At 60.2% G+C, this 15,225-nt stretch overlaps 1 protein-coding gene across 2 annotated transcripts; it reads left to right on the top strand.

Moving 5' to 3' along the window:
• The first annotated feature begins 6 nt into the window (after positions 1-6).
• Positions 7-14,331, top strand: SPHK1 (sphingosine kinase 1). 2 transcript variants are annotated; one of them, XM_071452653.1, is made up of 5 exons: positions 7-175; positions 11,635-11,784; positions 12,219-12,313; positions 12,538-12,653; positions 13,126-14,331. In XM_071452653.1, exons 1-5 carry the CDS (start codon positions 7-9, stop codon positions 13,898-13,900), a joined length of 1,305 nt encoding a protein of 434 aa, XP_071308754.1. In that variant the 3' UTR covers positions 13,901-14,331. The 2 variants fall into 2 exon arrangements, with proteins under 2 accessions (XP_071308754.1, XP_071308753.1); XM_071452652.1 differs by lacking the exon at positions 7-175 and adding an exon at positions 7,070-7,559.
• Positions 14,332-15,225: the final 894 nt, after the last annotated feature.

Raw genomic sequence — 15,225 nt, 5'->3', positions numbered from 1 at the left:
CCGAAGATGGCGGCGGGGGAAACGGAAGCGCGGCGGCGGCGGCGCTCGGGCCCCGCTCTGTGGCGGGGGCGGCGGGAGGATCCGCCCGGCCCGCGGCTCCCGCACCTCTCGCACCTTCTGCCCGAGGGAACCCTCCGTGCCCGGCGCTCCGCTGTCCGCTCTGGAATCCTCACGGGTACAGGCACTCAATGGCTTAGTTAAATAGGAAAGGTCAGCTCCAGCCCATCTGGCAGAGCGCTGGGCTGACCTTTCCATGCACTAAGTGTGCTTATATATAACATCTATAAAACCTATAAATGAAATATATTAACGCGTATATTATAAATAATATACACTTTTATAGCTAAAATACATAGCGTATATAAAATATTAAATATATAACATAATATATAGTGTGCATATTACATATAATATGCATAATATACATTATATTATATATGAAATACTACATAAATGTGTATAATTAGTAATTATGTATAAAATATATATTATATGCTATATATGTTATATGCATGGAATACATGCATATATATATATATCAGGAGGAGGTGAACCTTGGCTGAACAAATATGTATATTATATATATATATATAAATATATATATATATATAGGTATTTACACTTTGTTTAAAAATTTTAATATATGTACAATATGCATCTCAGCCTTGGCAGTTGGAAAATGACAGGAGGTGACAACACTGTCAGGATCCATCCCCTGTGGTCAGGATGGATCAGAGCACCCCACAGTGCAGCAGAAATGAGGGTACATGACAGAAGTTAAGTGTTGCAGGGAAGGCAAACTGCATTAATTTAACTACCAACATCACCCCATATCAGTTGGTTCACCCTGGAATGAGAGGTTTTTCCTGGCAGTTCTCTAAGTTGCCTGTGTCCTCTCAGCTGGGAGTGAGGGAGGAGGAGGAGGAGGCCTGGTGGGCTTCGTTCAGGACATGGGTGAGGTTCCCCTCCATGACCCAGTGGCTTTGCAGCTGCTCTGGTGTGTGACAGCCAAGGTGCCTCCAGCAGTGAGTCCCTGTCACATCCTCAGCTGCACAGCACTGCCATCAGCCCCCTTAGCTGACACTTCATTAAAGGTTGTCTCTCTCAGACATCCTCAATGCAAGCGAGACAGAATTGTCCATGTCCCCTCTGTATGCCAGCACTGCCCAAGGACTGGGATGGAGAGTTCTGTCTCCCTCCACCACACCTGGTGACACCTTGCCTGTCCCTGCAGTTCGAGCCCTACATCTCCCTCCTGCTGTGACTCCTGCAGGTCCTGAATTCGTGCCTTGTCAGAGCAGGGGCTATTCCAGCTCAGCTGTAGAGACTATTCCAGCTCAACTCCCACATTCCAGCTCATTCCCCCAAGGCAAGGCAAGAGCTGACAGCATCAGCTGCCCGAGTTCACTCTGAGGAGGCAGCACAGCCAGGTGTGGAACTCTGATCAGCCCTCCAGGCTGGCATCACCCTGGGATGAACCCACAACATCCATGAGCCAGAGAGCCCAGACACCCCTCCTGGGCACCCCAACCCCAGGCTGAGAGCAGTCACAGCACCCATGGTACAGGCAGTCACTCCTCACAGGTTGCTGCCTTTGTCCTTCAAAAAATTTTATGGGAGCCAGACTTTTTGTGACATAGGAAGCTGGCTGCTTCCTGAGGCCCCTCCTGCACCCACCAGAGAAATGGCAGTTCCTAGGGGAGCCAGGGAAATCTTGCTGCAGGGGGGGCATGCCCAAAGGGTGGGGAGGGAATCGTGCCACTGCAGGAGGCATGGCACTTCCCTCTGCAGAGCACTCAGCCCTCCTCTATAAAGCCCTTCTGTGCCTGGAATCAGGCATGTGGAGAAGGAAGGACTGTTTATCCTCTCCCAGCTGGCTCCTCACTCAGCACAGCAGCCCAGGGATGGTGCTGTGGCATCTGAGTGCCCTCAGCCTCTGCTTTGCCCTCTGGGTCCCCCAGCACCCTCCTCCTGTCACCATTCCTGCTGTCCCGTGAGGTGCTCAGAGCCATTCCAGCCATAGGGAATGGATCTCATCGCCATTGTCACTTCCCTGGCCCTTTTCCCACCTGCTGAGGCTGAGATGCAGCAAGTTTGTAGGTTCTGCTGCAGGGCAGACAAGGTGTGCACACCTTGGAGGGGCTGGGTGTCCCAAACCCCCCACCCCGTTCTGTGCTCCTGAGATTCCCCCTCAGTGAATCACCGGCCTCATCCCTGTGGGGAGAGGCCAAAGCCTCGAGAGGGTGGCCCCGTGAGTCCTACTGGGATCGTTGTTGAAGCTGCAGGGTTGGGATCAGCCCTGGCAAGGGTGGCAGGCAGAGATCACGGTGTTATCACTGCCACAAGCAGCCTTTCTCCTGGAAAGGGGAGCAACTCTGATTTCTCTGCGGGCTGAAGGTCACGCTCGGTTTTACAGCCACGCAAAGGAGAAGAAAGGAGCAATTTTGTTTACTTAGGGAATCATTAATATCCCAGCTGCTGGCATGTACCGAGGCAGCAGGAACCTCCCCCACAGAGCAGCAGAGAGTGAGGCTGTGCAGCCCTTTATTATTCCATTATCAGGCAGGCAGGATTAGGAGGGCGGGTCAGGGAACAGTGCCGGCTTTGAGCAGGTTTAGCTCCTTTCCAAAGGCTTATCCTGGCTCAGTCTCACTCTCTGGACTTGATTCACTTATTCTCTACGTGGAGGGGTTTGAGTAGTGCTGGGGAGAGAGTGGCCATGGGGTCATGGAGCTTTAAGGGCCCAGCAGGCAAAATCTGGGAGGTTCCTTTAGCAGGGACTCATGTTATATGTTGAATTTCAGAGACCAGGGAGGGCAGTTTCTCAGCTCCCCAGCTCCTGCATTGCTCCCCAGGGAAAACCAAGCCTCGGTGCTGCTTTGGGGCACTTCTGTTCTCGGAACAACGCGGTGCTGGGGCGGGACAGCCATTCCAGGCAGCTTCCTGCAGAGCTGGACGAGGTTTTGCTCTTTATTCTTACCCAAGTTTCTCCCTGGAGCCCGGGTGGGGTGGCCGGAGGTACCGATCCCAGCCCGGCAAGGGAGGAGGAGCCGTGGGAACCGAGGCAGCAAAATCCCTTTCTTCTTCCAGGCCAGAAACGGGGTCTGTGGTGGGATGTTTTTGTCCCCTGTAAGTAATTCCACTCTGGGAGTGCTGCCTGCCGGCATCGAGCATTGCAGCAGGGATCAGCCCTGGATCGGGATCGAGCCTCCAAGCCTAGCCCCAGCCAGGTGGTTCTCATTGCAGCCTCTGACTCACCTCCCAAAAATTCCTGCGCTCACATCATCGCAGGAAACCGCTACCGGGAAGTGGTAAAACCCCTGGACGGCCTGAAATTCGGCTTCCCCCAGCGAAGGGGGAGATCAAACGGCAGCCTTTGGCCTCAGTCCCTCTGACGCCAGGGCTTGTCATCGGGGGGACGTCTCGGCCAGCGAGTGGTGGGTGTGTGGTTCCTCCAGACTCAGCAGCTTTTTGCCTGGCATTTGGGAGTGTTTTCCCTGAGGAGGCCTGAGCTCAGAAATATTTTTAAGCAAATTATCAGCTGGGAGGAATGAGCTCAGCTCGTCGGCATTGTGCAGGGCCTCCCGGTGAGCCCTGCAGTCCCGGGCTGTGCCTGCTGCTGCGGGAAGCTCACTGGAGGGTCAGTGTAGGGGAGCAGCCCCCAACAAGTTGCAGAGCCTGGCTATGATTTAGGAGCTGCCACAAAAAGCCTGAGCTCCTTGGAGGCTGAGAGAAGATGAATTTTGGGGAAAATCTGCCCCTCCTGGGTCATGGGGGCAGGTAGAAAGTGCAGCCACTTTCCAGAGCCCAGCCCTGTGTCCTAGCTCAGGTGGGATGTGTTCCCAGTCACTCTCCTCCAGGAGATATCTCTGTTAGCTCTGTCCCGTCCTGCTCTTGCTGGTCCCCCGTGTCAGCCCCAACCCCACCGCTGAGCGGGGCTGATCCGCAGTCGCGGGCTGGGTCTGCATGGAAATGGCTCCATCTCTGCGCCGGCCGCTCCCGCAGGAGCTGCCTGGAAAGTTCCCACTGCTGCAGTCGGTGCCTGTCCCCCTGCCAAGCCTGCAGCCCTGCCAGCCCCGATGCAGCGCCAGCCGCGCTATTTCTGGCTCCACCTTGAGACGTGTACCTTCATCAGTGGGAACGATGCTAAAAGAGATGGATTCGGGAGGAGTGCCTCCCCCTCCCGTTCCCGTCCCCCGGTGGCTGCCGGCGGACGCGGCAGAGCGGGCAGGGATGTGGAGGAGCTCTGTGCCTCCAAGGGAAACGCTGCAGTTCATCTCGCAGCAGAGGCTCGTCCTCTGCACGCCTCCTCCGGGGCTGTGATGTGGCAGTGGGGCCCTGAAATCCGGGCCTGCGTGGGAAGCCCCCAGGCTCTGTGCTTTTCTTTCCCCAGGGTAACTCCCAGTGCAGATCAACTCCTTCAGCAGCTGGGGGCAGGAGCAGGAGAAGCCCCTGCCCGGAGGGAGCTGAGGGAGGTTGGTAAATTTAACCCTTGGCTTCTTGCACAACTCAAGACAAACCTTATCTGGTGTTTCTGCCTCAGTTTCCCCACACTCAGGGCACACATCATCTTGCCCAGCGAACCCAGGCTTCAAATGTACAAACCTTCTCCACCAAATGATGTCTGCAGAGTCTGGGATCCCCCAGGGCTCCTCCCGGGACAGGAGCTGAAGGGATGTTTGCTCTTGAAGGGAGACTGGTGCTCATGGCTGGACTGGACCCTCTGCTCCATGGGCGAGTTCCCTTTGCAGTGAGGAAGGAAGTGGGGGGGATTCTCCAGGAGCTGTCCCCCATCACACCAGCTCTGTGCCACATCCCCACGTCCTATCCTGGCACTTCCCTCCCACCCACACGGCCCGAGCAGCGCCACGCGGGCGGGAATGGAGCCGATCAGGACAAACCCGACCGGCAGTCACCTGCCCACAGCCTGGGAGCTGCTGAGCACCCTTCAGGCTGCCCTTGGGGTCGAGGGGCCTCGGTAAGGCTCTCCTAATTAAGATAGCCCCAAACGAGTGGTTATCAGCATGGGGAAGGAAGTGATCCCACTTCCACCTTGGACATCACATCTGGAGGCAAACCAGCGGTGTCCATGTGGGACCGGGTTGGATCAGCCTGTGGTTGTGGAGAGCAAAGGGACCTGCCTGGGGCTGGTGGTGGCCATGGCGCTGGTCACAGCAGGGAGTGGGCATCCAAGGGTGGTACAGCACCAGGTCAGTCTTCTGGGAAGTCCCCACAGACCAGAACTGAGATGGAAAAGCCCTGTCTGTGTCAGCTTGCCGTCACAGAGGCCGAGCCTGTGCCAGTCCCATTCCCCATCTGAGACAAACCTGGCTGCAGCCCCCAGCCCTTGGCATCCCGACCGTGCACAGCCCTTCCCCAGCCCTTCCTGCAACCCACCTCCAGCCCTGACACCTCGTGATGAAGCCACTCTCAGCTCCTTTCTCCATGAGCAGGGAGGATGGCCAGCAGAGCCTGGACGGGCATTCCACTCCTATTTAAAGCACAGGCTGGCAGGACAAGGGGGGATCCCTGCAGCCCCAGGGCATGGGGCCTTGGACGGATGTAACATGGTGAGGACAGAGCCCAAAGCAGCCTCATCGTCCCATGGCACCTGCCAGGAGCAATGGGACAGCTGCTCTCACATCCTCCCAACACGACTCATGCCTTCCTGAACGGAAATTGGGAGCGGGTTAGTCACCGAGAAGGGTGAGGGGCAGGTCAGGACGCTGCACTCCCCGGCATCCAGCCATTTCCTCCCATGACACCTTGCTGAGGAACCTCAGAGCTGTTTACAAACGCTGGACTGTGTCATGGCAGCGGCGGGGAAGCGGCTGAGCCCGAATCTCACCCAGAATCAGCTGCGACTGCCGCAGTTCCCAAGCCAAAAGCATCAGGGCTGGGAGCAGGTTTGGCCCCTCAGAGCATCCCATTGTGCCCACAGCGCCCAGGGAAGTCTTTCTGGAAAGCACAATGCTCCAAATCACAGCATCTCGGCTCTCCTCATAGGTCTGCTAAGGGAAAACAAGACTCAACCATGTTTTCTGCCCAGTTGGTGATCCTGTGTCCTCCCTGCAATTTCTTGGCCAGTTCCAGAAGGTTTCAGCAGGGACAGAGGGCTCGCTGCTAATTAAACTGCCCTAAGTGTGAGGAGTGATGCCTCCCTGAGGTGTGAGCTCAAGGTTAGGACGGAATTACATCCATGGGGAATTGGTTGGCAAAAAAAAAAAAAAGTCCTTGTTGGGCTGGGCCAGACCCCTTGGAGCCCAGCAGTCCCTTGGGAGGGTGAGGTCAGTCCTGTTGCCAGCAAAAACTGCTGTCAGTGATTTTTGCCAGCTGCCGTGAACACAAAGCAACTCCCAGCCTTGCTGGCACCCTTCAGACAAGTCCCCTGGGCTCTGTCCCCAGAGCTCTGTGCCCCAAGGTGGGGTTCACAGCACAGCCCACCTCCCTCCACGGGGCTTCACGCCCATGGCAACCTCGAATCCCGAGGGATACCTGATGGCGAGCCACCGGTAATGGGTGGGACATCACCCCTCTCCGTCCTCCTCCCCCGCCGTCTGCCCACTGTCCTCACCCCTCACCGTGCCTCGATTTCTCCAGGCCCCCGCCTCACTCCTTTCGTGCTTGGAGAGATGCAGAAATGATATTAAAATTCTGTTCAGTCCGAGGTGGGGGCTCCGGGCACACCTGCCAGCGCCCATGCGTGCCTTGCTGGGAATGATGTGCAGGAGCTGGGGCGGGGGTGGCTGCCGGGTGCTCTGCCTCCCCTCTGCCGGCAGCGCCGTGGGTCTGTTCTTTGCACCCACGCCAGACACCCACCCCAGCAGCGCAGAACCACCCGCGGCAAACCCACGGCGTCCCTTTGCCCCCGCCCGTCTGCAGAGCCGGTTCCCCCGCGGAGCACTGCCCGGAGCGCGGGGCGGCGCTTGGGGAAACTGAGGCAGCTGGCGGGGGGTGTGGGGGGTACCGGACCAGCCCCGGGACGGGCCCCCCTCGGCGGGGGAAGAGGTGGCTGGGGGGGTGGGTGGGTTAAATTTTTATGAATGGGGCCGCCCCGCCTGCCATCGCCGGGCGTCAGCAGCGAGCGGCGGCGGGCGGCGCTCCCCGGTGCCTCCCGCTCCGCTCCGCGCCCGCTCCGCCGATGGCCGCCGGCCGCCGCGCTCCCCCGGAGCCCGGCGGGGGCCCGGTGCTACTTCAAGGCATCTTCGGCGCGGGGCCGGCCCCCGGTGCCGCCGCCTGCTCGCTGTCCCTGACGGCCCGGGAGCTGCAGGTGCGGCGTGCCGGCGGCTGCTCGGGCGGCTCGGCCGGTCCCGACGCCGCGCTCCGCCTGGCCGACTGCGTGGGCTCGGCCGCTTTCCCCGCGGCCGCGGCCGCCGCCTGCTTCTCGCTGGTGTGTTACCCGCTGCGGGGGCCGCGCTGGGGGCCGCCCTCCCGCCAGCGCCTGGAGCGGACCTTCCGCGTCTCCCGGGGTCCCGACGCCGAGGGCAACCTGCGCATCGCCCAGGCCTGGAGCCGCCGCATCCGCGAGCTCGCCGTGCCCGCCGTGCCCGCGCAGGACGGTGAGTGCCGAGCCCCCCCCGCGGCCCCCGGCGCCGCTGCCCGCGGGGCTCGATCCGCCGGGGCCGGGCGGGGGTCGGGGTCGGGGTCGCGGCCGGGGTCGCTCCGCCGCCGGGCCCCACGCGGGATGGCTGTGGCCGAGCCGCGGGCGCTGCGCGGTGTCGCGTTCCGGGGACACGGGGGGGGGGGGACGACACAGACCGGGTGTGACCCGCGCCACCGTGGGGTCACTCGGACACCCCCTCCCCCCACTTTCGCCGAGTCTGGGGGGACAGAGACATCTCTGCTCTCAGCCCCACGCAGGGCTTGGTTGTTTCGCTTTCCTTTTACCTTTAATTTGAAGGGGCAGCAGGGACGTGGCCACACTATGGGGGCCCTTTGCACCCCCCATCCCCATTGCTCCCGTTCGATAACTCCAAAGCTCCAAAGGGCAGCATGATCCAAGGAAAAAAAGTAATCATTGCTGACGCAGGCAGGACGGGAGCCAGGCACTGTCCCCAGCAGGTCCCATCCATCACTTGGGATTTGGGGACAGGCAGATCCCCCCAGGACCCCCGCGGTCCAGCGGGATCTCAGGGCAGCCTGGCGGGGGCTGTGTTTCCGATCCTGCTCCCCTCGGGAGCTGTCGGTGTCTGGAAGGGGAGGGTCCTGCTCGGGGGCCGCATCCCCCAGCTCCCGCAGGCAGGGCAGGGTGTGCTGGCAGATAGTTGAACATCTGAGCAGAGATTCAATTATATGCACTACTTCATTTATTTGGCTGTCCAGTCGCTCTGATCAGACTTGGAAATTAAGAGGCATGCGGTTAGAGGGATCCTGTCAAATCACATTTAGCCCAGCTCTTCCTTGCTTGGATTTTAAAATGCAGCTCTTTTTTTTATATGACCTGCAGCTACAAAACAACTTTCTGTCTCTCTTCCTAAGGAATTACAAAAAAATCCAGTGGAATGGGGTGAGGGCAGAACCAGTTCTCCAGCTCTATTTCCAGCCTGAACTCAGCAGCTGGAAGTCTCCAAGCGCTTTCCAACCCTCGCCCTGTGAGCAGGCGGTGCGAGGGTGCTGGGGCAGGAGCAGCTCATTGCATGCAGGGCCCTCAGGCCAGCGGGGGGAAGGAGGATGGGAGAAGGCAGTGCAGAATTTTGCACTCACTTTCCTCACTGAAGGCCATCAGGATTTGCAATCCTCCTCCCTCAGTTTGGGACAGAGCTAAAAATGCCCCTCGTCCACACCCAGTGCTTGCACGTGCCGGCAGAGAGGCCTGTGCGGGACTGATAAGGCCGTGCTGGGAAGCTGCGGGTGAGTCCGTGCAGAGAGTCCTGTCACCCTGTCCCCATGGGGAGGGGACCTGGAGAGCCACCAGCGATCCCATCCTGGTGCTGTCACAGGGGTGAAGGGATGATTCCCCCTCATTTCATCCCAAGGGATAAACAGAAAGTTCCTCAGCAGCTGCTAACCCCAAAGCTGGGGCTGCCTGCAGTGTGTCCCAAACTGCAGCCATCCAGGAGGGAACAAACTGCCCCCAGGCTTGTGTCCCAACAGGGAAATCCAGATTAGGAAGCTCAGCCCCAGCCTTATTCCACCTGGCATGGCTGCTCCTTGTGCTGAGAGTTTCCAGAAGGATGCAGGGATGCAGTGGAGTGGCTTGGGCTGCAGACAGCAGAGCTGTGGCAGTGTGGTCCCGGCCTGAGCACAGCCAGGGCACATCACACAGGAGGATGTGGGCAGAGGGAGTGGAGCAGAGTTTGTGGCAGCAGCTGGAGCCCCTTCCTCCTGCTGACTCAGATTCTGCTCCACTCAGCATTTGAGGCTGAAAGCGACCACACTGTGCTGGGAAGTGGAATCTTGCTGGGATGCCAGGGACTGGCCGGTGTTGTGCAACAGGAAGGGTTGGATGGGTCAGGATGCTGCTGAAATCTGTCTCCCTGTGCATCACCATTGCTGGGCTCCAGCTCTGATCCAGCACCCTCCAGTTCCACCACCGGGCTGAGCCTGGTGCTGCTGGTGTCACCAGTCCCACACTAGGATCACTACTCACAGCCTGGTACCAACAATCTGTCCCCAGGGAGGGAGTCATGGCATCCCTCTGTGCCCTGAGCAGGGTTTGTTTTCCCCCTCCAGCCAAGGAGCTGATCCTTGGGGTCCCAGCCTTTCCCTGCTGCCCAGAGGAGGGACTCACAGGTCCAGGGCAGCACTCACAGGTCCAGCCAGGATTTTTAGGCAAGACTCAGCTGCAGATCCATGTTTGTGTGAGAAACAATGTGCTTGGTTAGCACTGCAGGGTTGAAAACTTCATTTAGGCTTTTGAAGTGCCTTTGGCTTTTGCTTTTCAATATCCAGGCCTTGCGGGAGGAAAGAGAGAGAAAGCCCCCCAGAGAGAAAGCAGCTGGGCTTGGGTTCAAAGCCTGTGTGGGCCTTGTCTGCATTTGCTTGCAGGGGATTTAATGCCTGTGGGGACCAGGGAAGCTCCAAAGGGCTCTGAGCAGGGTCAGCCCAGCCCTGGGCTGCTTTTTGTTATCCCTGACCCAGACTGGAGTGGCCTCTGCTCTGGGTGCTTCACTGCTTTCCCCGAGGGCAGCTGCTCCCTTTGTGTCTGGAACCCCCTGATAAGGGGCTGGGGAGGGGGGTGGGGGAGCCACTGGCCCTGGGCAGCAGTGGGGAGAACCAGCTTGGAGCCAGTGCCTGGAGCCAGCACCCAGGGCCAGCCTGGAGCCAATGCCCAGAGCTGGAACCCAGGGCCAGCCTGGAGCCAATGCCCAGAGCCAGGCTCAGCCCTGGGGCTCTCACAGTCAGATCTTTGTTGTGGATTTGGTGGCAGGTCCCAAGCAGCTGGCAAGGGGCTCAGGAGGTTCCCTGGAGGTGATAGCACCGCTGGGTGATCCATGGGGCCAGGAAATAATCCTGGTGGTGATGAAGTCAGCAGAGCTCTGTGTGCTCCCAGGGCTGGGATGGGCATGGAGATGGGATGCTCCAGTCCCACCTCCCTCCAGGCAGCTTGTGGAGCTCATGACCATAGCTGGTGTGGTGCTGGATGTCACCCAGGGGAGGTGACACATGTGGTGTCATCCATGGCCCCATGCTCACCTCTCCCCACCACTGTCCCCACTGTGGGTGCGGAGAGGATTTAGCTGTAAAACCCCAGCTCGTGTGTTCAAACAGCTCAAATCACTGCACGTGTGCAGATGAGGTGGGGGCACCCCCAGTGCCAGGGGGGCTGAGAGGGGATTCCCAGCCCAGGATGGTGCTGGGAAAGGCCTCTGCTCTCCTGACTCAGCAGCTCTTCCTGCTGAGTCAGCAGGTGCAGCCTGGGTCTGTGTGCTGGGGTGGGCACCCACCCCCCCGGGCCCAGGGGGTGCAGAGCTGGTGGGGACATCCCCAACAACCCCAAATCTGGCTCCTCACTGCAGAGCCAGGGATCTCCAGAGGCACTGGGGGAGCCTGAGGCTGCTGCCCTTCCTCACTCCAGGGCTTGGGGTGCCCAGCAGCACCCGGGGTTCCTGCCCTCCCCCTCCTCCCCTGCCTCCCTCACAGGGCAGCTCAGTGGCCTCCCCCTGTCCCCCTGCATGGGCACCACTGGGCTTGGGGAAGGAGAGACTGGAAACAACTGGGGAGGCAGAGGGATGGGACCCCTGCCAGGCTTGTAATTACAGCCCGGCCGAGGCCCTCGCAGGCGAAACCTGAGCCCCGTGGGGAGCAGGGAGAGGAGCGTCCGTCTGCCAGCACAACTGTCTGTCCTGGCCCCGCTCCATCTGGGTGGATGCGGGGAACTGGGACCTGGAGTTCTCATCCCCCCACTCTGGTATGGCTGGAGTGCTGCAGGGTGTGAACATCTCTGCTGATTCTGGGGGAGCTCAAATGAGTCCCTGCAGGCCCCTGTGTCCTGTCTGTGCTGCCTCCCCAGCATTCCCAGCAGGGACCCTCCATCCCTGCTCGCCCCCGTGCCCTCTGGGTAGAGATGCTTGTGAGGATGGGGGAGGGCCAGTTCCCCTTCCCCTTTTGGTTTTGGCAAATGCTGCCCTGGCTGGCAAAGCCCTCCCAGGGCAGTGCCATGGCCCAGCAGCCTGAGCCCCCTGTCCCCCCCAGGTGACAGCTATGGGGTGCTGCCCCGGCCCTGCCACGCGCTGGTGCTGCTGAACCCACAGAGCGGCTCCGGCCGAGCCCTTGATGACTTCCAGGCCGTGGTGCAGCCCATGCTGGCTGAGGCTGACATTGCCACCACTGTCTTTGTCACCGGTGAGTCCATGAGCAGCTCCTCCTCCTCCTCCCTTCCCTGGGATCCTGCCTGGGCCCTGCCACATGGGGACAGGTTCCTCCAAGGGCCTCTAACTCTGCATCAGCACTGCTCTGGGTCCTGCAGAGGAGCAGTGACTGCCTTGCCTCCTGCATCCCTGGCTGGGCTCACCATCTGGGGTTGGGGTCACCATCTGGGGCTGGGGTGACCATCTGGGGCTGGGGTCACTGTCTGGGGCTGGGGTCACCCTCTGGGGCTGGGGTCACTGTGTGGGATTGGGGTCACCATCTGGGGCTGGGGTCACTGTCTGGGGCTGGGGTCACCCTCTGGGGCTGGGGTCACTGTCTGGGGCTGGGGTCACTATCTGGGCGGTGGCAGCAGGAAGGGCAGAGGGATGGAGGGTGAATGCTCCAAATCTCTCCACTCTCCCCAACAGAAAGAGCCCACCATGCCCATGAGAAGGTGCGAGATGAGGACCTGTCGCAGTGGGACACCTTGGTGGTCATGTCTGGGGACGGGCTGCTCTTTGAGGTGAGAGCACCTGGGGCTGGGCAGAGCTGGGGTGCCTGGGGCAGGAGCCAAGCTCTGAGTCACAAAGTCAGGCTGGGAATGGCAAAGGAGAGATGGCACCAGGCTTGGAGCAAAGCAGCCATCACCCCTGTCCTGCCCTGGACAGGGGCACCGTGGGCTCTGCTCCCCCAGGCTGGCAGGGGCTGCTGGGTTCCTTGGGTACCACGGGTCCTTCATCCCCACAGGTGGTGAACGGGCTGATGGAGCGTCCAGACTGGAGGGAGGCCATGAAGAAGCCGCTGTGCATCCTGCCAGGAGGCTCTGGGAACGCCCTGGCTGCCTCTATCAACTACTATGCAGGGTGAGTCCCAGCCCCACGGCACCCACTGCCCCCTGCGGGAAGAGAAAGGCTGTGTGGGGCTGCAGCCCAGGGAAGGGTGCTGGGGTGCCCAGGGCTGCCCGGCAGGGTCCTCACTCCCCACAGGCTGGTGCAGCACCGCCCCAGCTGTGAGCAAGGGATTAATCCCTGTGTATCCCCCCACTCCCTTTCTCTGGGCTCAGGGACTGGTAAAGCTTTAACCCAAAGGACCCACCCAGGCACAGCCAATCCCAAGGTGTGGGGGACCAGCATTGCCCTGGCTCGGTTCCCTCTTTCAGGAACTGGTTTATCCCTCCCTACCCCAGCAAAACGACTCCCAGCAGCTGTCCCTGAGGGACACTGTCACCCAGCAGGGACATGTCGCAGCCACGGCAAAAGGGTGAGGTCTGCAGGTGGATGCTGGGGCAGCAGGAGAGTTCCTGAACTCCAAACTCACCCTCTCCATCCCTCACAGCTACGACCATGTTGCCAAGAAAAAGCTGCTGACAAACTGCACCTTCATCCTGTGCAAGGGGCTGTACACGCAGATGGACCTGGTGTCGCTGAGCACGGCCTCGGGCAAACGCTTCTTCTCCTTCCTGGGCTTTGGCTGGGGCTTCATCTCGGACGTGGACATCGACAGCGAGAAGTACCGCTGGCTGGGCAGCGCCCGCTTCACCCTGGGCACGCTGCAGTGCCTGGCCAAGCTCAGGGTGTACCAGGGCCGCCTGTCCTACCTGCCCATGGCCGCGGAGCAGAGCAGCTCCCCGGCCCCCCGGGACGCCCCCGCGCCCGTCACCAACGGCCACATCCCGCAGCCGGCGGGGACGGGAGCGCCCGGCTCGCTGCCCCCCGACTCGCTGCTGGCGCCGCTGGGCCAGCCCGTGCCGGCGCACTGGACCGTGGTCCCCGAGGAGGAGTTTGTCCTGGTCTACGCCATCTACCAGTCCCACCTGGGCACCAACCTGCTGATGGCACCGGCGGCGCGGCTGCACGACGGCTGCATCCACCTTTTCTATATGAAGGCCGGCATCAGCCGCGTGACGCTGCTCAAGCTCTTCCTGGCCATGTCCAGGGGGACCCACCTGGACTTGAACTGTCCCCACCTGTCCTACGTCCCCGTCCGCGCGTTCCGCCTCGAGCCGCGGGTGGCCGCGGGCGTCATGACAGTGGATGGGGAGGCGCTGGCCTGCGAGCCCGTGCAGGGCCAGGTCCATGCCCGCCTCTGCCGCGTCCTCAGCGGCTCCTGAGCTCCCCGTTCGCCCTCCCTGCAGCGCTGAGCTGCCGGCACGGCCCGGCGCGAGGGTGGCAGAGCCTTCCTCCCACTCAGGAACCCCCTCCTTCCATAGCAATAGGTCTTGGGGGGGCGTGGGGCTCATCCCCTCGCTTTTCCCCACGCTTAGCTTTACCCCCTCGGGACGGCCACTAGTGCTGTTCCAAAAATGAGCCACAAGCCCCATCAGGTACTCGGTGCCGGCGAGACGCCAGCGTGTTTTATCCTGGTACGAGGTCCCGGCCCCCAGGCGGCTGCGCCGGCACAGCCCCGTCCCCTCCCCGGCTCGGACGCACACGGTGGCATTGCTGTGTCCCCACCCTGGAGCCAGTGCCACCCCCCAGGGAGGGTCAGGACCAATAGATCTAATACAATAAACCGACTTTTTAAAGAATGTTTCTACCCAAAGCTTCCTGTAGAAGCGGAGTTTATTCTTGTCAGAAATGCAAAATAAATATCTAGCGTTTGCAAAAAAAAAAAAAAAAAAAAAAAAAAAAAAAAAAAAAAAAAAAAAAATCCTTCCTGGGTTTTGAATCGGAGCTCACGGCCGCTCTCAGGGGTTGGGCTCACCCGCGGCACAGGGACCGCAGGACAGGTTTAGCTCAGCACCGCAGCCTTTGCTCCCTGACATCCTGACAGGAGCAGCACGGAGCGAGGGCCCCGGAGGCGTTCCCATGGGAGATGCTGCGGATGCAGGACAGGGCAGTGCTGCCACCACCCACCCCCATTTCTGGGGTGCAGTGATGCCTCCCTGCTCAGCCTCATGCTGGGGCTGATCGTATCCAGGGAGCTCAGCCCTGCAGACTCTTGGGGACATGCTGGGGAAAGTTCGGTGCCTCTGAGTGACAGCAGGGAAGGACTCATGGAAGAGGTTCAAGGAAGGGTCTTTTGGCTTTCTGCCTGCAGCAGGGGCCTTTTGGGGGACCCTCACATCCTTTGTTCTGGCTGCCCGGGGCCAGCTGGAGCCCTGCTACAGGTCCCTGCCGTGGGGCTTGCCTGGGGGGGATTACTCAACCTCTTTGATATAAAATTGCAGTAATTAAACCTCATTTTCAGCGCTCAAGTACAAAGCAGAAGAGTAAACAGTGGTGGCTGTTTGCATTTATTCAACTGCAAACTATGCAATTAGGATGGCAGATCCGGGAAAGAAGAGCACGATTGTCTTCCCCCCATGGCCTCACTTGCTCATGGAGAGGAGCCCTGTTCCTGAGCCAGCAGGGCAGGCGGCAGCTGGGAACCACCTCCCAAAATAAAGTTATTTCCCCCGTGGCATCGGGCCAGGTGTGGAAACAGGCTGAGCAA

This window comes from Agelaius tricolor, unplaced genomic scaffold, assembly GCF_023055355.1.
Source record: "Agelaius tricolor isolate 1412-34295 unplaced genomic scaffold, bAgeTri1.0.p SCAF_35, whole genome shotgun sequence".
Classification (NCBI taxonomy): Eukaryota; Metazoa; Chordata; class Aves; order Passeriformes; family Icteridae; genus Agelaius; species Agelaius tricolor.
This window is presented reverse-complemented; position numbering and strand designations above follow the sequence as displayed.